This window comes from Cucurbita maxima, unplaced genomic scaffold (genome assembly GCF_002738345.1).
Source record: "Cucurbita maxima cultivar Rimu unplaced genomic scaffold, Cmax_1.0 Cma_Scf00020, whole genome shotgun sequence".
NCBI classification, from domain to species: domain Eukaryota; kingdom Viridiplantae; phylum Streptophyta; class Magnoliopsida; order Cucurbitales; family Cucurbitaceae; genus Cucurbita; species Cucurbita maxima.
Genome location: NW_019272036.1, coordinates 2,642,315 through 2,657,979, shown reverse-complemented (window position 1 = coordinate 2,657,979; position 15,665 = coordinate 2,642,315). Strand labels below are relative to the sequence as shown.

The window sequence follows — 15,665 nt, the reverse complement described above, 5'->3', positions numbered from 1 at the left end:
AGCTCCTCAACAGTGTTGTGTGTGGCAAAAGAACAAACATGTAACGTGGATGTGTTTCTCATACAAAAGAATAAGGCTTTAAATGATTGGATGTGTACATCTCAACTTGGTTTTAGCTTTCACCACAAAATCCTCCTTTTTTCTTCTTCACCCTCACCCTCTCACTCTCACGTTAATAATTGCATTGTTGAGTAATTGCATTGTTGAGTATTATTGGGAGTCAGTCTCACGTTGGTTCATTTAGTTGAAAATCATGAGTTGATAAGTAAGGAATACTATCTCCATTGATACGAGGCTTTAAGGGAAGCTCAAAACAAAGACATGAGAGCTTATGCTCAAAGTAGACAATATCATATCATTGTAGAGAGTCGTGTTCATCTAACATGGTATCAGAATCATGCCCTAAATTTAGCAATGACAATAGAATCCTTAAATATCGAACAAAGATTGTGAGCCTCGAAGGTGTAGTAAAAAAGTGATTAAAGTGTCGAACAAAGGGTGTTCGAGAGCTTCAAAAAAATGAGTCGAGTCTCGATTAAGAGAAGGCTGTTAGAGAGCTTCATAAGTTTCAGAAGAGACTTATATTATACTGTGTTCGAGGGGAGAATTGTTGAGGATTATTGGGAGTAAGTAGCCATGATATATCCTTACGACGATTGAATTATTTTTTTTTATTTTTGGCCGTCACATTATTTGAGCACTCAAAGTTAGAATAATTGGCCTGAATCCACACAAAAGTGGAAAGGACCAAAGCATGTGGTTATTTAAATGTCCAAGTGTTTACTTCCCAATCCAATCATTCACACAAAACTCCATTGCTTTTATCTTCGATGTCTAAATCAACACAATCATAGGTTCCATACACAGCTGGTTTTTGTACCACTACTCAACAACCCAACAAGCTTTCTTTTCACTCCCACCAAATCACCATTGCAACCACTCACTCATCTTTTCTTTACATCTTCGCTCTATCTATTCTATTATCACTTCTAACTTTTTATTCCCTTTTTGACATATTTCATTTATGATGGCTGAGAATCAAATTCATTTTCTTCCTCTCTTGTGATGAAAAAGAGTTGAATTGAGTCGAGGAAGATGATATTTTAAAAGCTTAAGATGATACAAGAGTGTGTACGTGTATGTCGCGACGTGTTCAAGACTCAAAAACATGAAAAGACACGGTAAAAAGGATGGTAAAATTTTTCACATTTAAAATGAACACATAGATATATTTTATTCATAAAGTCAAAGTAAAGTTTGAATACACTAGGCGTGGTAAATAAAACAACTTGTAATATTAAAATAGTTAAAAATACAATATAGCTACGTATGATCGCCCAATGATCATAGTGACCATCAAATCTTAGGATAGTAAGTTGAACGAAGTTATCAACTTATCTTTCTACTATCATTCTTGATGCTACAAGATTGCTCTGGTGACAACAGAGAAATTTAATAGAATTCTTGAGAGAAGAAAATTTTGTATTACTATAGAGGAATGTTTAATTGATTTTCTACTCCTTCCACCAATGACAACATATGTACATATAGATGTAATTTGGGACATTTCCTAATACCATTCATTATCTAAAAGTACCTACATATATGTATCTATTCATAAATGTCCTTACACATATATCTAAAAGTGATCCCTCATACATGTATTCTATTCATACACGAGATGCATAGGTTAAAATGGGAGGATTGAAGAATAGCTGAAGAAATTTATGGTATATCTCATCTCATTCTATATTGTTTGTATCATGAAATCAGGTTTGAAAGATATTGTTCCTGATCTTCCCACAAGGGCAGCTTCACGATTTAGGACTCAGGTGAGTGCTCCAATTGACCTGTTTTTCTTAGTTACATTCTGTATTTCAACATATATATATATAATGCGAATGGAGTCTGCATTGCAGGTTTCTACCCTTGCTTCTGAGGCAAAGAAGGAAAGAATTGGGTTGAGCAAGGAGGTGTCAACAATTAGCAACTTCAGCATCTCTGTCTCATAAATTCAAATTCAACAATATTACTCCACTATAGTTCCTCCATTTTAAAATTAACTCGATCTGGACTCACTAACTTGGCCACTTTGGTTACATAGGAAGATAGATGCATGATCAATGAGTTTCTCATGTGCCCACATCGGTTGTACAGATCCGAGCTAGACTACGTAAAATAATTAGATCGTGTTTCAAATGATTTTAAGGTAATGTATATTTGTATATGCATAGCTCAATTAGGTCAAATATAATATTGTCTACCAAGTTTAGGAATATATATTTAGATATTTTAGGAAAAAAAATATCTAAATAGCTAAAGAAAATTATTTAGGTGTTTTAAGAATAGAGATATACTTACGAAAATGATTTAGGTATTTTAGGAATAAATTGTTAAATAAATTGTCTAGATTCTACCGTATATACCACTTCACTTTACTAAGGTTTTCATTCCTAGAAATCTCAAGAAAAGCAAATTGTAGTCCTATAATTTGTCTTGTAATCTCTTCTCGATTGATGGTAATAAAGGGTGCATGTGTTTCCTACACAGAATTATGTTCAACAATCTGATACCAAAGTGAGTGAGGTCAGTATAACTTGTCTGATCTTTTGGAATTCTTTGCTATTCTGTTTGATTTTCCACATCAAAAATAATTTTTTGAGATTACTAGTGAGTAAGTTTCTTTGTATCGTAAGTGGTTTATGACTCCTAGTTTTATTTTGAAAAAACTTATTTGGTGTAATTGAGTAATAGCCAACACGATGATTGATTTCCAAATTATTGGAAAAAAAGAAACTACAACACATGGGCAACATGCTTGATGTCCTAGTTATAAGGATAGGACTTTTTGGAGTTCGTTGGCAGGAGTGAAACTACGCCGCTAGAGGAGAATCATAGTGGTGTATTGTACAAATAGAGAATCAAAGCATGCAAAGCAATTTTGTCTTGAAAACCACAATCGAAGAAGAAATGTTAGAACACATTTGAGATGACAAAACACCAAAAGAACCATGAGACACGATCATGATGTTATTCTCAAAGAAGAGCGATATGAGGTTACAACTTCTAGAGAATGAGTTGTTATCAATATCACAATGCGAAATGACGATTGCTCAATACTTCCATAAGGTCAAGTCGATCTGTTAGGAGACTGCTGAACTAGATCTGAAGTTTGTCATTGGAGAAACTCGAATGAAGAGGATCATTATCTATGAATTGCAACTAGAATATAAAAGTTTTGTTATTGTTGTACAAGGATAGCCCACTCAACCATCACTTGTAGAACTTGAAAATTTGCTAACTAGCCAGGAAGCCATGACTAAGCAAATGAGAGACATCACGTTAAAGGGTGAAGAAGATGCACTCTACACAAGTGAAAGTTAGAGAAACAATAAGTTGTCTACCAAGTGTTGATATAAAAATGGTGACAAAGGAAAATGTCACCAAAGAACTTCACGATCTAAGAGAGCTCAGAAGAACGACAAAAAGAGTTATCAAGGGAAGAGATTTGAAGGTATTTTCTATAATTGTGAGAACAAGAGCCACATGTACAAGGATAGTTGGTCAAGGAAAAAGTCGGTCGAAATCAATATGACAACCTCAAATAAGGAGATGAAGGATGAATGGGATGCAAAGATACTATGTGCTATAGAAGAAGACGAGCTAAAACACTCATGGCGATGATGGAAAAGTATATCGATTATGAAAATGAAAGGACCATTAATTCACGATGCTTAAACCACATGATTGATGATCAGAATGGCTCAATGGGAGTAGGGTGACCCTTGGAGAATGAAGTATTACCAGACTTAGGCAATATTCAAAAAATTCTCCATAGAAGATGGGGGAGCAACTGTACACATTTCGTTAAGTGTTGATACGCCTAAAGATCCAAATGACACTAATGAGCAAGAAGTGATTCGACCAAGCAAAACTAGAGAAAATAAAATAACACTTCAACAACTTAGATGGTAAAAATAATCCAAAAGTCAAATTCAAAATAGGTCAACACAATTATTATAGAATAGGAAGTTAAAAAGGCAGAGAGGTATGAAGAAGTATCACAAAATATGGCTTGGTAGAAACAATGGAGGAAGAATTTATAACTTTGGAGCAAAATCAAACTTGGGAACTAGTCCCAAGACTAGGAGATGTGAAATCCATCTCTTGTAAGAGGGTTTACAAAATAAAGCGTCCTTGCATGGATAAATTGAGAGATATAAGGCTCAACCTGTAGTTCGAAGATTACATGTGTTCAAGAGATACAAGGCAAAATATCACGCTACTCGAAGATTAAGCACTTGACATGTGTTCAAGTTCGGTTCGAGAATAATTTCTTGGTGTAGTAAAAGACCACAATATGTATCATTGTCAACCATAGAAGGGGTACAAAGCAAGGACTAGAGCAGCTTAAGAAAGTATATGGATGAAACTCTTATCGAAAATTTACACCAAAAAGTTGACTATTCAATACCACTTCATTGCGACAACAAATATGCAGCACGCCTAGTAAAAAATTTAAGATTTTATGTTAGAACAAAACATGTGCACGTGCATTATCATTTTATTTGAGGGAAGGTGTTGAAGGAAGAATATGGATGACCAAGTGACAAAATTGTCCATAAGATAACTCAATATTGACAAATATGAGGGCTTTTCCTGTCAACTCAACATGGTGCAGTGAACGAGGAAGCAAATAAGACTAGTGTCGAAGAGGCATGTTAAAATATCATCACCGAGTCTGATTCTTTTGAACTTACATAAAGGAAATATATTAGAGATACTGAGATTATAACTAAAAGATGAAAATGAATGGTCAAATTCCTTACAGAAACATTAGCTTCAAACAAAATAATAAGATATAGCAGTTTAAACCACGATAATGAATAATGAAGCATCAAGATAGTGCTTTGGTCTCTCAAATAATGAGAGACATCAAAATGAAAATTCACAACAATTACTTAAAGTTATAAAACTTCCTCAATCAAGTACGATAAAGTGGTGACTGATCTTAAAATATCATTATTGGTCGAATACAAATAAACTCAACGATGGTAAGAATCGATTGCATATTTATTTTTAGAAAAATAATTTAAGTATTTTAGAATAAAAATGGTGAGATATTTTAGAATAAAAATGCTTAGATATTTTAATAAAAAGATTGAGATATTTTTGGAATAGATTGTCTCGTCTCTACTTTAAATACCCTCTACTCTGCCTAGGTTTCATCTCAAAAGAAATCCAAGAAATGTCTTGTAATCTCTTTTCGATTGGTGTCAATAAAGAGTGCAAGTATTTCCCACAAAGCGTTGTTTTCAACAATGTGGTATCAGAACAGGGTTAGTGTAGGTTGTCTGATCTCTTGGAATTCTTAATATGCTCTATGGTTGCAACTCTGTATGATCTTCCACATCAAAAACGATTTCTTGAGTTTGTTTGAGAGCTCAAGATTTAATGAGTGAGTTTTTTTGTGTCATGAGTAGTCAGTGACTGCAAGTTTTGTGTCGAAAATACTTGTTTGGTATCATTGAGGGATTGCCAACACAATAGATGATTTCCAAATCGTTGAAGGAATCAAGAAACTCAACAAAAACAACTACAACACATGAGCAACATGCATGATGTTATATTACAAGGATATGACTTTCGAGAGCTCGTTGGAGGGAGTGAAACTATGCCGCCAGGAGTATTCTAATGGCCCCTTACACAAATGGAGAATCAAAGTAGACAAAACAAGGTATTCCTTGAAGATCACAATCAAAGAAGAGATGTTAGAACACATTTGGGATGACAAGATTGTTAAGATCGCCCAACAATACACACACTCGATCTAGATTAACACAAATAACAGGATAGAGAAAATTCAAGGAGAATATTGGCTAAAAATTTTGTATTGATGACTACAGATATGTACAATAAAAGAGAATACAGAGAATATAGAAAGTACATTTTCAAAACTCTGCTGGAAAAGATATATATGGTTTCAGCTTACTATATATGTAGCTTTACAAGATATAACCATCTACTATATATAATTTTCTACCAAATATACTTTACCATACAACTTTTTACTATTTATGACAATTTACTTTATATGTCGTTTACCAGATATAGTTTTACTATTTATAACCGTTAACTATGCTATAAATAAGCAGCATGCTCTATAACTTAATAATTCTCTCACTTGGAGACTGATCTAATCAACCAAGAATTTCATTCTTAAACGACCATGAGCATCTTCACTGCACCATACCAATTGAGGCTTTGCACAACCTCAATATTCCAACATCAACACATTTTGTCAATATGTTTGCTGGATTCTTTGCACTCTCTATCTTCTCAAAACACATCACCATCTTCCACTTACCTGCCAGTGAAATGGTATCGCTTTCCGTGTTTTATCTGTAAATGATATACCGAGTTCCTCACCAACTGTATGACACTCTGACTATCTCTATAAAAAATCTCTTCATGCTACCTCTTACCCGATTCTTCTAGTAGTCAGTCATCCATATCATCTTCTTTACAGCTTCAGCTATTGCCACGTACTCAGTCTCAGTACAACGCATTTTTGAAGCCTAGACGCCCCATCATTCGTGGCTTGCTCTCACATGGTTGTATCCTCTAACTGTAGGGCCTCATCAAAGGGCTTTGGTTCCCTTTCATCAACAACAGATAGTGTAATGAAGGTACATACATATTTGGTACTCTGATAGTACTAGATCATCTTCTCAACACCAGAAGTTTGTCGAGTATCTGCTACAAGATCACTAGGTGATTTTCTCCGCAACTCAACTTCAACTCCCACTTGCTTCGTTGTCTTGGAACTTTGTTCCACATCTGGTTCCTCAGCAGTAGTCTCAGGAGTTTCATGAGTATCTGCTACAACATCACTAGGTGAGTTTCCCAACAACTCAAGCTCAACTCCCACTTTCTTCGTGGTCTTGGACCTTGCTCCACATCTGGTTCCTCAACAGTAGTCTCAGAAGTTTCATGAGTATCTGCTACAACATCACTAGGTGAGTTTCCTCACAACTCAAGCTCAACTCCCACTTTCTTCAATTCTCTAGCATTCTTTGTGAAGCTAACTCGTTTCTACTTGCTCATAACGTAGTTCTCACAACGACCCACATCAACAAATTTCAGACCTTCTAAAATTTCTTTCGCAGCCAACATCTTCATTCCTGTAACGCTCATATGTCCAAGTCTATTATGCCATAAACTTGATTTTGAAGCACTCTCAACAATAGTAGCCATGTTCATACACACTGCAGTGGTGTATAAAGTTCCAGATTTTGTTCCATGTGCTACTATCATAGCTCCCTTCATAATCTTTCACAAACTCTTCCCTAACTCTGTTGCATAACCTGTGCTATCGAACTGACCAATAGAGACCAGGTTCTTCTTAAGACTAGGAATATATCTGACATCCTTTAATGTCCACTGATTTCCTGCCAGGACATCTCATTTTTCTTTAATCTCCAAATCTTTGTTGTCAGCAAGATACACCTTCTCGAAATTTCCAGACTTGAAATTCCGAAACAACTCTTTATTTGGAGATGAATGAAAAGATGCTCCTGAATCCAAAATCCAAGATTCAATCGAACTATCCACATTGAGGATTAGAGCATCTCCAATGTCTTCGGCTGAATTTATAGAATCATCATCATCTTCAGATTTGTGATTCTGCTCTCTCTTTGGTCTTGTACAATCTGTCCGAAAGTGAGCGTTTTCTCTACAATTCCAACATGTTACTTTTGATCTATTTGGAGATTTTTCTCGGTTCTTTGATTTTGAATGCCATTTATTTGGGCCCTTCGGTTAACTTTTTCTCCATTGGTCAACACTGAGAGCACTACCAGATGAATTTCCAATTTCTCGTTTGTGAATACTTTCGCTGAGAACTACATCTCGAATTTCATCAAACTTCAGTTTATCAGCTCCTTAGGAACTACTGATTGCGGCAACAACAATACCCACGACTCGGGTAAAGTGACATCAAAATCAATGCTTTAATTTCATCCTCGAAATTAATTTTCGCCGAACTCAGTTGACTTACAATCATATTGAATTCATTTATATGATCAGCAACAGATCCAACTTCAGACATCTGTAGATTGAACAATCTCTGCACCAAATAACCTTGTTTATAGCCGACGGTTTTTCGTACATATTCGACGGTGCCTTCAACAGATTTGATGTTGTCTTCTCCTTGATGATGTTGAACACCACGTTTCTGGATAGCGTCAACTGGATCAACCCTAAGGCTTGTCGATCCTTGAGCTTCCCCTGCTTCGTGGTCATGGTATCCGGTATCACCCCCAATAGAAGTTTGTGAAGACCTTTCTGATATAGATAGCCTTCAATCTGCATTTTCCAGAAATCGAAATCGGATCCATTGAACTTCTCAATTCCAATCTTTGAACTTTCCATCTTCACAGATCGTGGTGACTTCAACCTGGTTCTGATACCAGTTGTTAGGATCGCACAATAACGCATACACTCGATCTAGATGAACACAAGGAACAGGATAGAGAAAATGCAAGAAGAATATTGACTAAAGGTTTTGTATTGATGACTACATATATGTACAGTAAGAGTGAATACAAAGAATATAGAGTGTACATTCTCAGTGCTGTGCTGGCTTATTATATATAACTTTAACAGATATAACCATCTACTATATATAACTATCTACCATATATAGCTTTACTGAATATAGTTTTTTACTGTACATAGCTATTTACTATTTATAACAATTTACTTTATATGTCATTTACCAAATATAGCTTTACTATGTATAATCGTTGACTAAGCTATAAATAAGCAGCAGACTCCATAACTTAACAAAGATACCGAAAGAAGCATGAGACATGTTTGTGATGTTGCTCTCTAAGAAGAATGATACGAGGCTACAACTTCTGGAGAACGAACTGTTATCAATCTCACAACGTAGCATGACGATTGCTTAGTATTTCCACAAAGTCAGTTGATCTGGTTCATTATCCACAGATTGTGACCAGAATATACTTTGTTATTGCTGTACTAAGATGGCCTACTTAACCGTCAGTTGTAGAGGTTGAAAATTTGTTAGCCAGCCAAGAAGCCATGACTAAACAAATGGGAGGAATCACATGAGAGAATGAAGAAGAAGCACTCTACACAAGTGAGAGTCGGAGCAACAATAAGCCATCTACCAAACGTGGATACAAAAATGGTGACACAAGAAAAGGTCACCAAGGGACTGCACAACCAAGGAGAGCTCAAAAGAATGAACAACAAGAGCTCTCAAGGGAAGAAATTTGAAGGTATTTACTACAATTGCAGGAAGAAAGGCTACATGTCCAGAGATTGTTAGAGACTAAGCCTAAACTTCCAAGAGCCTAGAGTAAGGTTCTGAAAACCTACTAGGTTAAAGATACAATGAAAAACTACAAGTAGGTTGCTTACAAAGTATTTTTATATTCAACCCTTTCCCCTTTTTTTTTCAAGTGTTCGCAGACTAGAGGTTGAGGTGAGAGCGTTCAACAAATGTGTGGTCATGGGGCCATTTTGGAGCATCAATACGTTTTTTTATTTCAAATCATTTGTATCTCGAACTCATTTTTTCATTTGTAATAAATTTGAACGTCACTTTATAATGAGATTTTGTTTTGTATTTGATTGTGGTGTTCCTGGTTTGTCTTTATTATGATTCAAATTTTACCGTATTTTATGTTTTAAAGATTCAAAAATCGAATCAAGATGAGAAAAAAAAAAAAGATAGAAATCTCGCTCGTAAACTCAACTTGAATACATGAACCCGAGAGTTCTTGTGCTCATGTGGAAAATAGGTAGCCCAAATATATCCATTGGTTATTTATCTTTTTAAGTTTTCTTTACTTCAGTCAATAATTTGTCTTAAACTCTCACAAATTTACCCAAAATATGTTAAACTTATTAACAATAATTTCATATATTATTAATACTTAACATGTGTTAAGCATAGGTAAGACCAATAATAATGAATAGTCTTTTAATGGGTTAATTAGGTTTCACGTGTCAAATAACACATAGGCATTTCCACGTGTTGAAGTAATTAATAAAACAATAATTTATTAATACAACCACATATTTAATAAAAAGTAATTTGTGGAATTAATGAATTAGAAAAGAAAAAACAATGAGAGTTGCTTGTGAGTGAGAAGAAGAAAGAAAGAGAAAGAGAAAGGAAAGGGATTAAGCAATGAATCATGTGATGAGTGATGAAAGTGGAAAGATAGTTTAGAATGAAAGAAAAGAATATGGCAACCAATTGTTAGTTAAACGTTGAGACACTTGAATGTAGCGTTTCAGTACTATGGAAGGAAGGAAGCACATATTTTAGCGTTGATAACGTGTTAGGGTATTTTCGTAGTATCGATATTCTCATATGTAATATCTTCACGCTATTTTGATATGTGTGTAGGTTTGAACAATTTTAATGTTGATATCATTTTCGTTATAAAAACTATCATAATTTTGTTTATCTTCGAAAGGGTCGATATCTATCAAAGAAACGATTTTTATGAGTTTGTGTACTTTTACTTTAGGGTAAAAAGTTGATCGAATATTACTACTTTTCAAAATTACGTTAATTCTTTCAAAAAAATTTAAAAGCACTTATAAATAATGCAACTTTTAGTTAGAGAAAAAGTATTACTATTTTTCAAAAGTCGTAAAAGTATATAAAGAAAAACTGTGGAAAAGTGATACAAAACTAATAGTTGCATAATTAATTAGATGGATTAAGAAAATGAAAATGAATTAAAGTAGTAAAATGGATTAACACATTGAAAGTTATTGGGCCCCATATAACACAAAAATACATTTATGAATGCATATTTGGAAATTTGAAAGACATAAAATGAATGGCCACAAATCAATAACAACAAAACACTCCATTATTTCTCATTGACTTTGGGCCTTCTTTATTATCATTCTTTTTATAATTTTTCTCCCAAATTCCCATATTCTAAGTTGATTGGAGAAGAGAAATAAACGAAACATTCTAACCTAAAATTTTGAGAATTTTGGGAAGAACTTGAAAAAGAAAAGCTCAAATAAGATAATAGGGGTGATATACTGATGACAAAGAGGAAGCAAAACTCATGTGGTCTGCTGCATATAAACCCACACACACACTCAAAAGCAACCTATATTATAAACTATATATATATATATATATATATATATATATATACGATGTCTATATAATAATATTTAAAATTTGAGAAAATTAAAGGAACCCCATTCACCGCCCTCTTTTTCAGCACATTACGTCCTTCAGAAGCTTGTACCTGCGTGTGGTGGGCCTGGGCGACGGAACGCCACCCGCGGTGCCGTGTTTCCCCTTCTCACCAACGGAGGAGGAGGCATCTTCATGGTGCTGCTTGATTCTCTCACCGGTGGGCGGCGGTTTCTTGGAGGAGGTTCCGTGCGATCTGGAGGAGGAGGCGGAGGTACGACCTTCACACCGGCACCAATCACAGACCTGAATTGGGTCGGCGCGACCCAATTCAGTGTAGTAGTTACTGCAGTAGCTGCCAGATTTTGAAGCAAAACACTCAAAATTAATTGATATTGCATGCTATATGGAAGCAAGAAAAGCAGAGACATACGAATGTTGAAAGCGGGTGCGGCAGTGGTTGCAGCGGAAGAGCTTGTCAGGGAAGCCGATGTCGCCGCACATGCAACAAACAATTTGAACATCCACCATGCTTCTAAAATGAAATCAAGATGCGACCCAGCAAGCAACCAGAAACAGACTTTAAATATAAACAAAAAGATGTGGAGTCGGTGTATAAAAATCCGTTTCCACTAAAATATTTATTTTTTTCAAAAAAAAAAACTTTTATTGGGTCTGCTCAATTATATTTTCATCCACTTTTATCAAATATTAATTATAAATCAAGCTAAACATATTATATGACCATCATGTCCCTGTCTACATTATGTCTCTCTATATGGGCTGTTGCTCTGTTCCCTTACCTATCTCCTCTTTTTACTCCGGTTCCTGTATAATTACAAAAATCTGTGTACTACCCACGCGCTTTGCTTTCGGATGTGGGCCACGCGCCTTGTCTACTTCCCACTCCAATACTGTGTGCGCTTTTCTTATCCCTTTTGTTTTTCCTTCTATTTCATTATTGTGTGCCATTTTTTGGATGGGGGAAAGTTACTCTTCCAATGACATCCATTTTTAAACGTGTAACCATACCAAAACTATAAACCCTTTCAAAATAAGGTTGTAAAAATCAAGACACAAATCTATTTCGAGCGACCGCGCAACCAAGGTTGCATGAATGAGTATAAAATACTTACCTACTAGCTTGCTGGTAGGGTATTAAGTCGTTCTTAAATCTTATATTATTCATGTTTGTTAAATTATTCACGTGAATCTTTTTATATCTAGATATCTCATTTTTAAGTCATAGACGCTTATTGTAAGACTCGAGCCTCAGAATAATTAATTTCTCGATTTTTCCTTTAAAGTCTCAATTTTTAGGATTGACAAATTTAAAGATGAGGTAATGTTAGAAATCCTGTATGATCTGATGTATGATTTGAGTACATCCGAGTTATAGCGTTTAGATACGACGATAAGGTTGAAAGGAGTCATGAGATAGCAGACTAGCATTAGAAAGACAGAGAGTTGACATCGTAGAGTGCTAGATGTCTAACTTATTGATTAGTTACGAGATACCTTAAGTCCCAATACCAAATCTGGAGGTACCCATGATCATAACTCTAGAAGCCAAGCATGCCAACATGCAAATCACGTAATAGACCTAGACAAAATATTTCACTTATGCAATGTCAACTACTAAAAGAATTAAGTACCCCACATGTAGATCATTACCCTTAGGGAGTTTTGATAAGTTTGGCATTTCGAGAAACAAGATTCATCAACCTTGGAAGTTGAGAAATGGAGATCATCATGACCGACAAGGTTTTGGTTGGAGTCATCAGAGACTAAGTTCAAGTTATGGACTTCTAGGAGCGTGATGGGCGCATTATGCTACTTATGAGTTATGGAGTGATGGACATTTCTTGGTGAAGGATCGCCGAGAGATGACAAATTTGCTATAGATTTCAAGGGAGAGTTCCATGCTTAGTAGCTACACGTGGTTATCAGGATTATGTGATCCCGTTCTAAGTCATCCTTAGAATTAGACAAGCATGCTCGTAAAGTCAATGATGTAGAGCGTTCTCCTTTTCTTCTTCGTGTTCTGTTTTACAAATTAGGTGGGAGGGCAACATTCCTTAAATAATTCCTCAATTTCCTCAAATTCAAGGCTAAGATTACCTCTTTTTTCCACCTGCCTTCCTCACCAATATTTGGAACAATTAGATGTGGTCCCCTTTTAGCCAAAATGTTTTTACGTGTGAATAACTACCTTTTAGGGCAAAAAGTGCTTCGACAATTGTCTTGATCTCACACTACTCAGTTAGAGTGGATAACTTGTTGCAAACCTACAAAGATTATTTTCACACGCCAATATGCATTCATACGCATCAATAATGCATTAAGTTCACCTAACATGTCGTAAAGCATTTCAATATGAATCATAGAGCTAAGAATCATTTGATTGCAGAAGATATTGAACGAACACTTAACTCCTTCTACTATGTATTTTGACTAGTGTGACCTATTTATTCACGATTATTCTTTGGGCTAACTTTCTTGTCTAGGTAAAATCGGATATATAGTATTTCTCTATACACGATTCATGCAAGCAAGCATAAACCTATTGAAAGGGCTCGTTAATGTATCTACTAGGCTTGTTGACTAGAGCATGCTTCTACTGTCGAAAACCTATGGAAAAGAAAGGAATTCGAATAGTGTTGTAGTATATGCATTTGTGCATAATATGTTGGATAAACAATCCTTCACACTTATCATAGCATAAATTTCTTATGATATTATTGACTTTGTAAATAGTACAATATGTTGTCTCACAATGCATAAATATGATCCTATTAACATAGCTATCATAATTCAACAAAAATAAAGTACATGCATCAAATTTGGTTTTTGTGGAACTTAAAGTAGTCACTCATGGTGGGACCAACACTTGGAGAGGGGACATCATCACAATTCATGACGTGGCATCCAAGCCATGTAACATCTTATATTTTACTATTATCTTAACTGATGACTAAAAAAGAATATTTAAAATAGAAAAGAAAAAGAGAATTGGGAAGTACAACAAAGTCTCTATTAAAAATTTTAAAAAATAATGGTGGTGGGACATAATTGAATAAAATATGTATATAGTTGACAAAGATGGTGGAGCCTAGGGAATAATGTTGAGATACGAGGCAAGCAAAGATTTAATTAACTCATTTTTAGAAGTCAAGTATCTGAGATATTGCATTAAATAAAAAGTCAAGATTAGTGTGAATAGAGAATCAAATAGCAAGATCCTCTTTAGATATACGTTGTTTGTGCGGTTAGCTGACTTACTCAATTGCGAGAGTAAGTGTTGTGCAATCGCATTACGAAGCTCGACAGGGTTAGACTTAATTTGAGGGCATCATTGAGACTTGATGTCGCTTGTGCCAATAGTGACCCAAGTTTAGTTAGCTGACTTACTCAATTGCAAGAGGAAGTGTTGTACAATTGCATTACGAAACTCGACAGGGTGAGACCTAGTTTGAGGATATCCTTAGACTTGATGTTTAAGAATTGGATGCAATACGTGTTTGATGAAGAATGTGGATGAGAAGGATTAGTTGGTGAAGCTAAGAGCGGGGAGAAGGCAATTGTTTCCCAAAAGAAAGACATATTTTGGTTGAGAAAGGGAATTAAAAGGAAGTGGGTGAGTAGCTTCACTATAAGGACACTTTCACCTCCACACATTATTCACTTCATCAAATCAAATCTAACAATCCCTTTATCTCTACTCTCCCTCTTCCTTTCTAACTGTCCACGTGTCTTTCTTTCTTTTTCTTTTACTTTGCTTTCAATCATTCATTCAATTCATTCAACTCATTCATTCATGTATCCGACATGACATGACATGCCTTTCCCTACCTGCCTTCCCTCTTTTCTCTTCCTATCCATAACTACTCTCTCGCTCCTACGTCAAAAGTTCCCGTTCACGATCGTTCGTTGATCATTCGAATATTAAACGGAGTTGAACAATTTGAAACTAATGTTAATTTGAAAGATTATCACGTTCGTTCGTGGATCATGCGAGTATTAGACGGAGTTGAACAATTTGAAACTAATGTTAATTTGAAAGATTATTGATATTAACTTTATATAACTTAGTTAGCAAACCCGAGACAATTGATTCAAGAGAGATAGAGATGAGGATGGACCCATGTCACTCTCAATCTTAAATTATAAAACTTGTCCCATTAGCCCCACTCTGTATGGAAGCCTTTTCTTTTCTTTTATTTTATTTGGGTGTGTGTATCTCTATGTATGTGTTACCTAAGACCCTTTCTTCCAATGTATGCCCTACCACTACTCCAACTCTCAAGTTGGGGCCATCACAAAGATTTTGGGCAAATAATGGTGGCTCCCACATGGTTTTAAAATTTGAATGTCTATAAATTTATTGCTATTGTTATTATTATGTTTGTAGTGTTTTATCCGGTTGTCTTAGGGTAGGCGCTGGAGAATTCCCCAACAA

The 15,665-nt window shown here is 35.3% G+C and overlaps 1 protein-coding gene and 1 long non-coding RNA gene across 2 annotated transcripts; one reads left to right on the top strand and one right to left on the bottom strand.

Moving 5' to 3' along the window:
* Window positions 1-580: 580 nt before the first annotated feature.
* Window positions 581-11,174, top strand: LOC111494377. Its single transcript, XR_002720177.1, has 3 exons — window positions 581-591; window positions 9,024-9,033; window positions 11,087-11,174. It is a non-coding gene; the product is annotated as an uncharacterized LOC111494377 (long non-coding RNA).
* Window positions 11,175-11,190: 16 nt separating this feature from the next.
* Window positions 11,191-11,854, bottom strand: LOC111494376. Its single transcript, XM_023144306.1, has 2 exons — window positions 11,640-11,854; window positions 11,191-11,561 (listed from the first exon to the last, which is right to left on the bottom strand). The coding sequence occupies exons 1-2, from the start codon at window positions 11,735-11,737 to the stop codon at window positions 11,288-11,290; spliced, it is 372 nt and encodes a 123-aa protein (XP_023000074.1). The 5' UTR covers window positions 11,738-11,854; the 3' UTR covers window positions 11,191-11,287.
* Window positions 11,855-15,665: the final 3,811 nt, after the last annotated feature.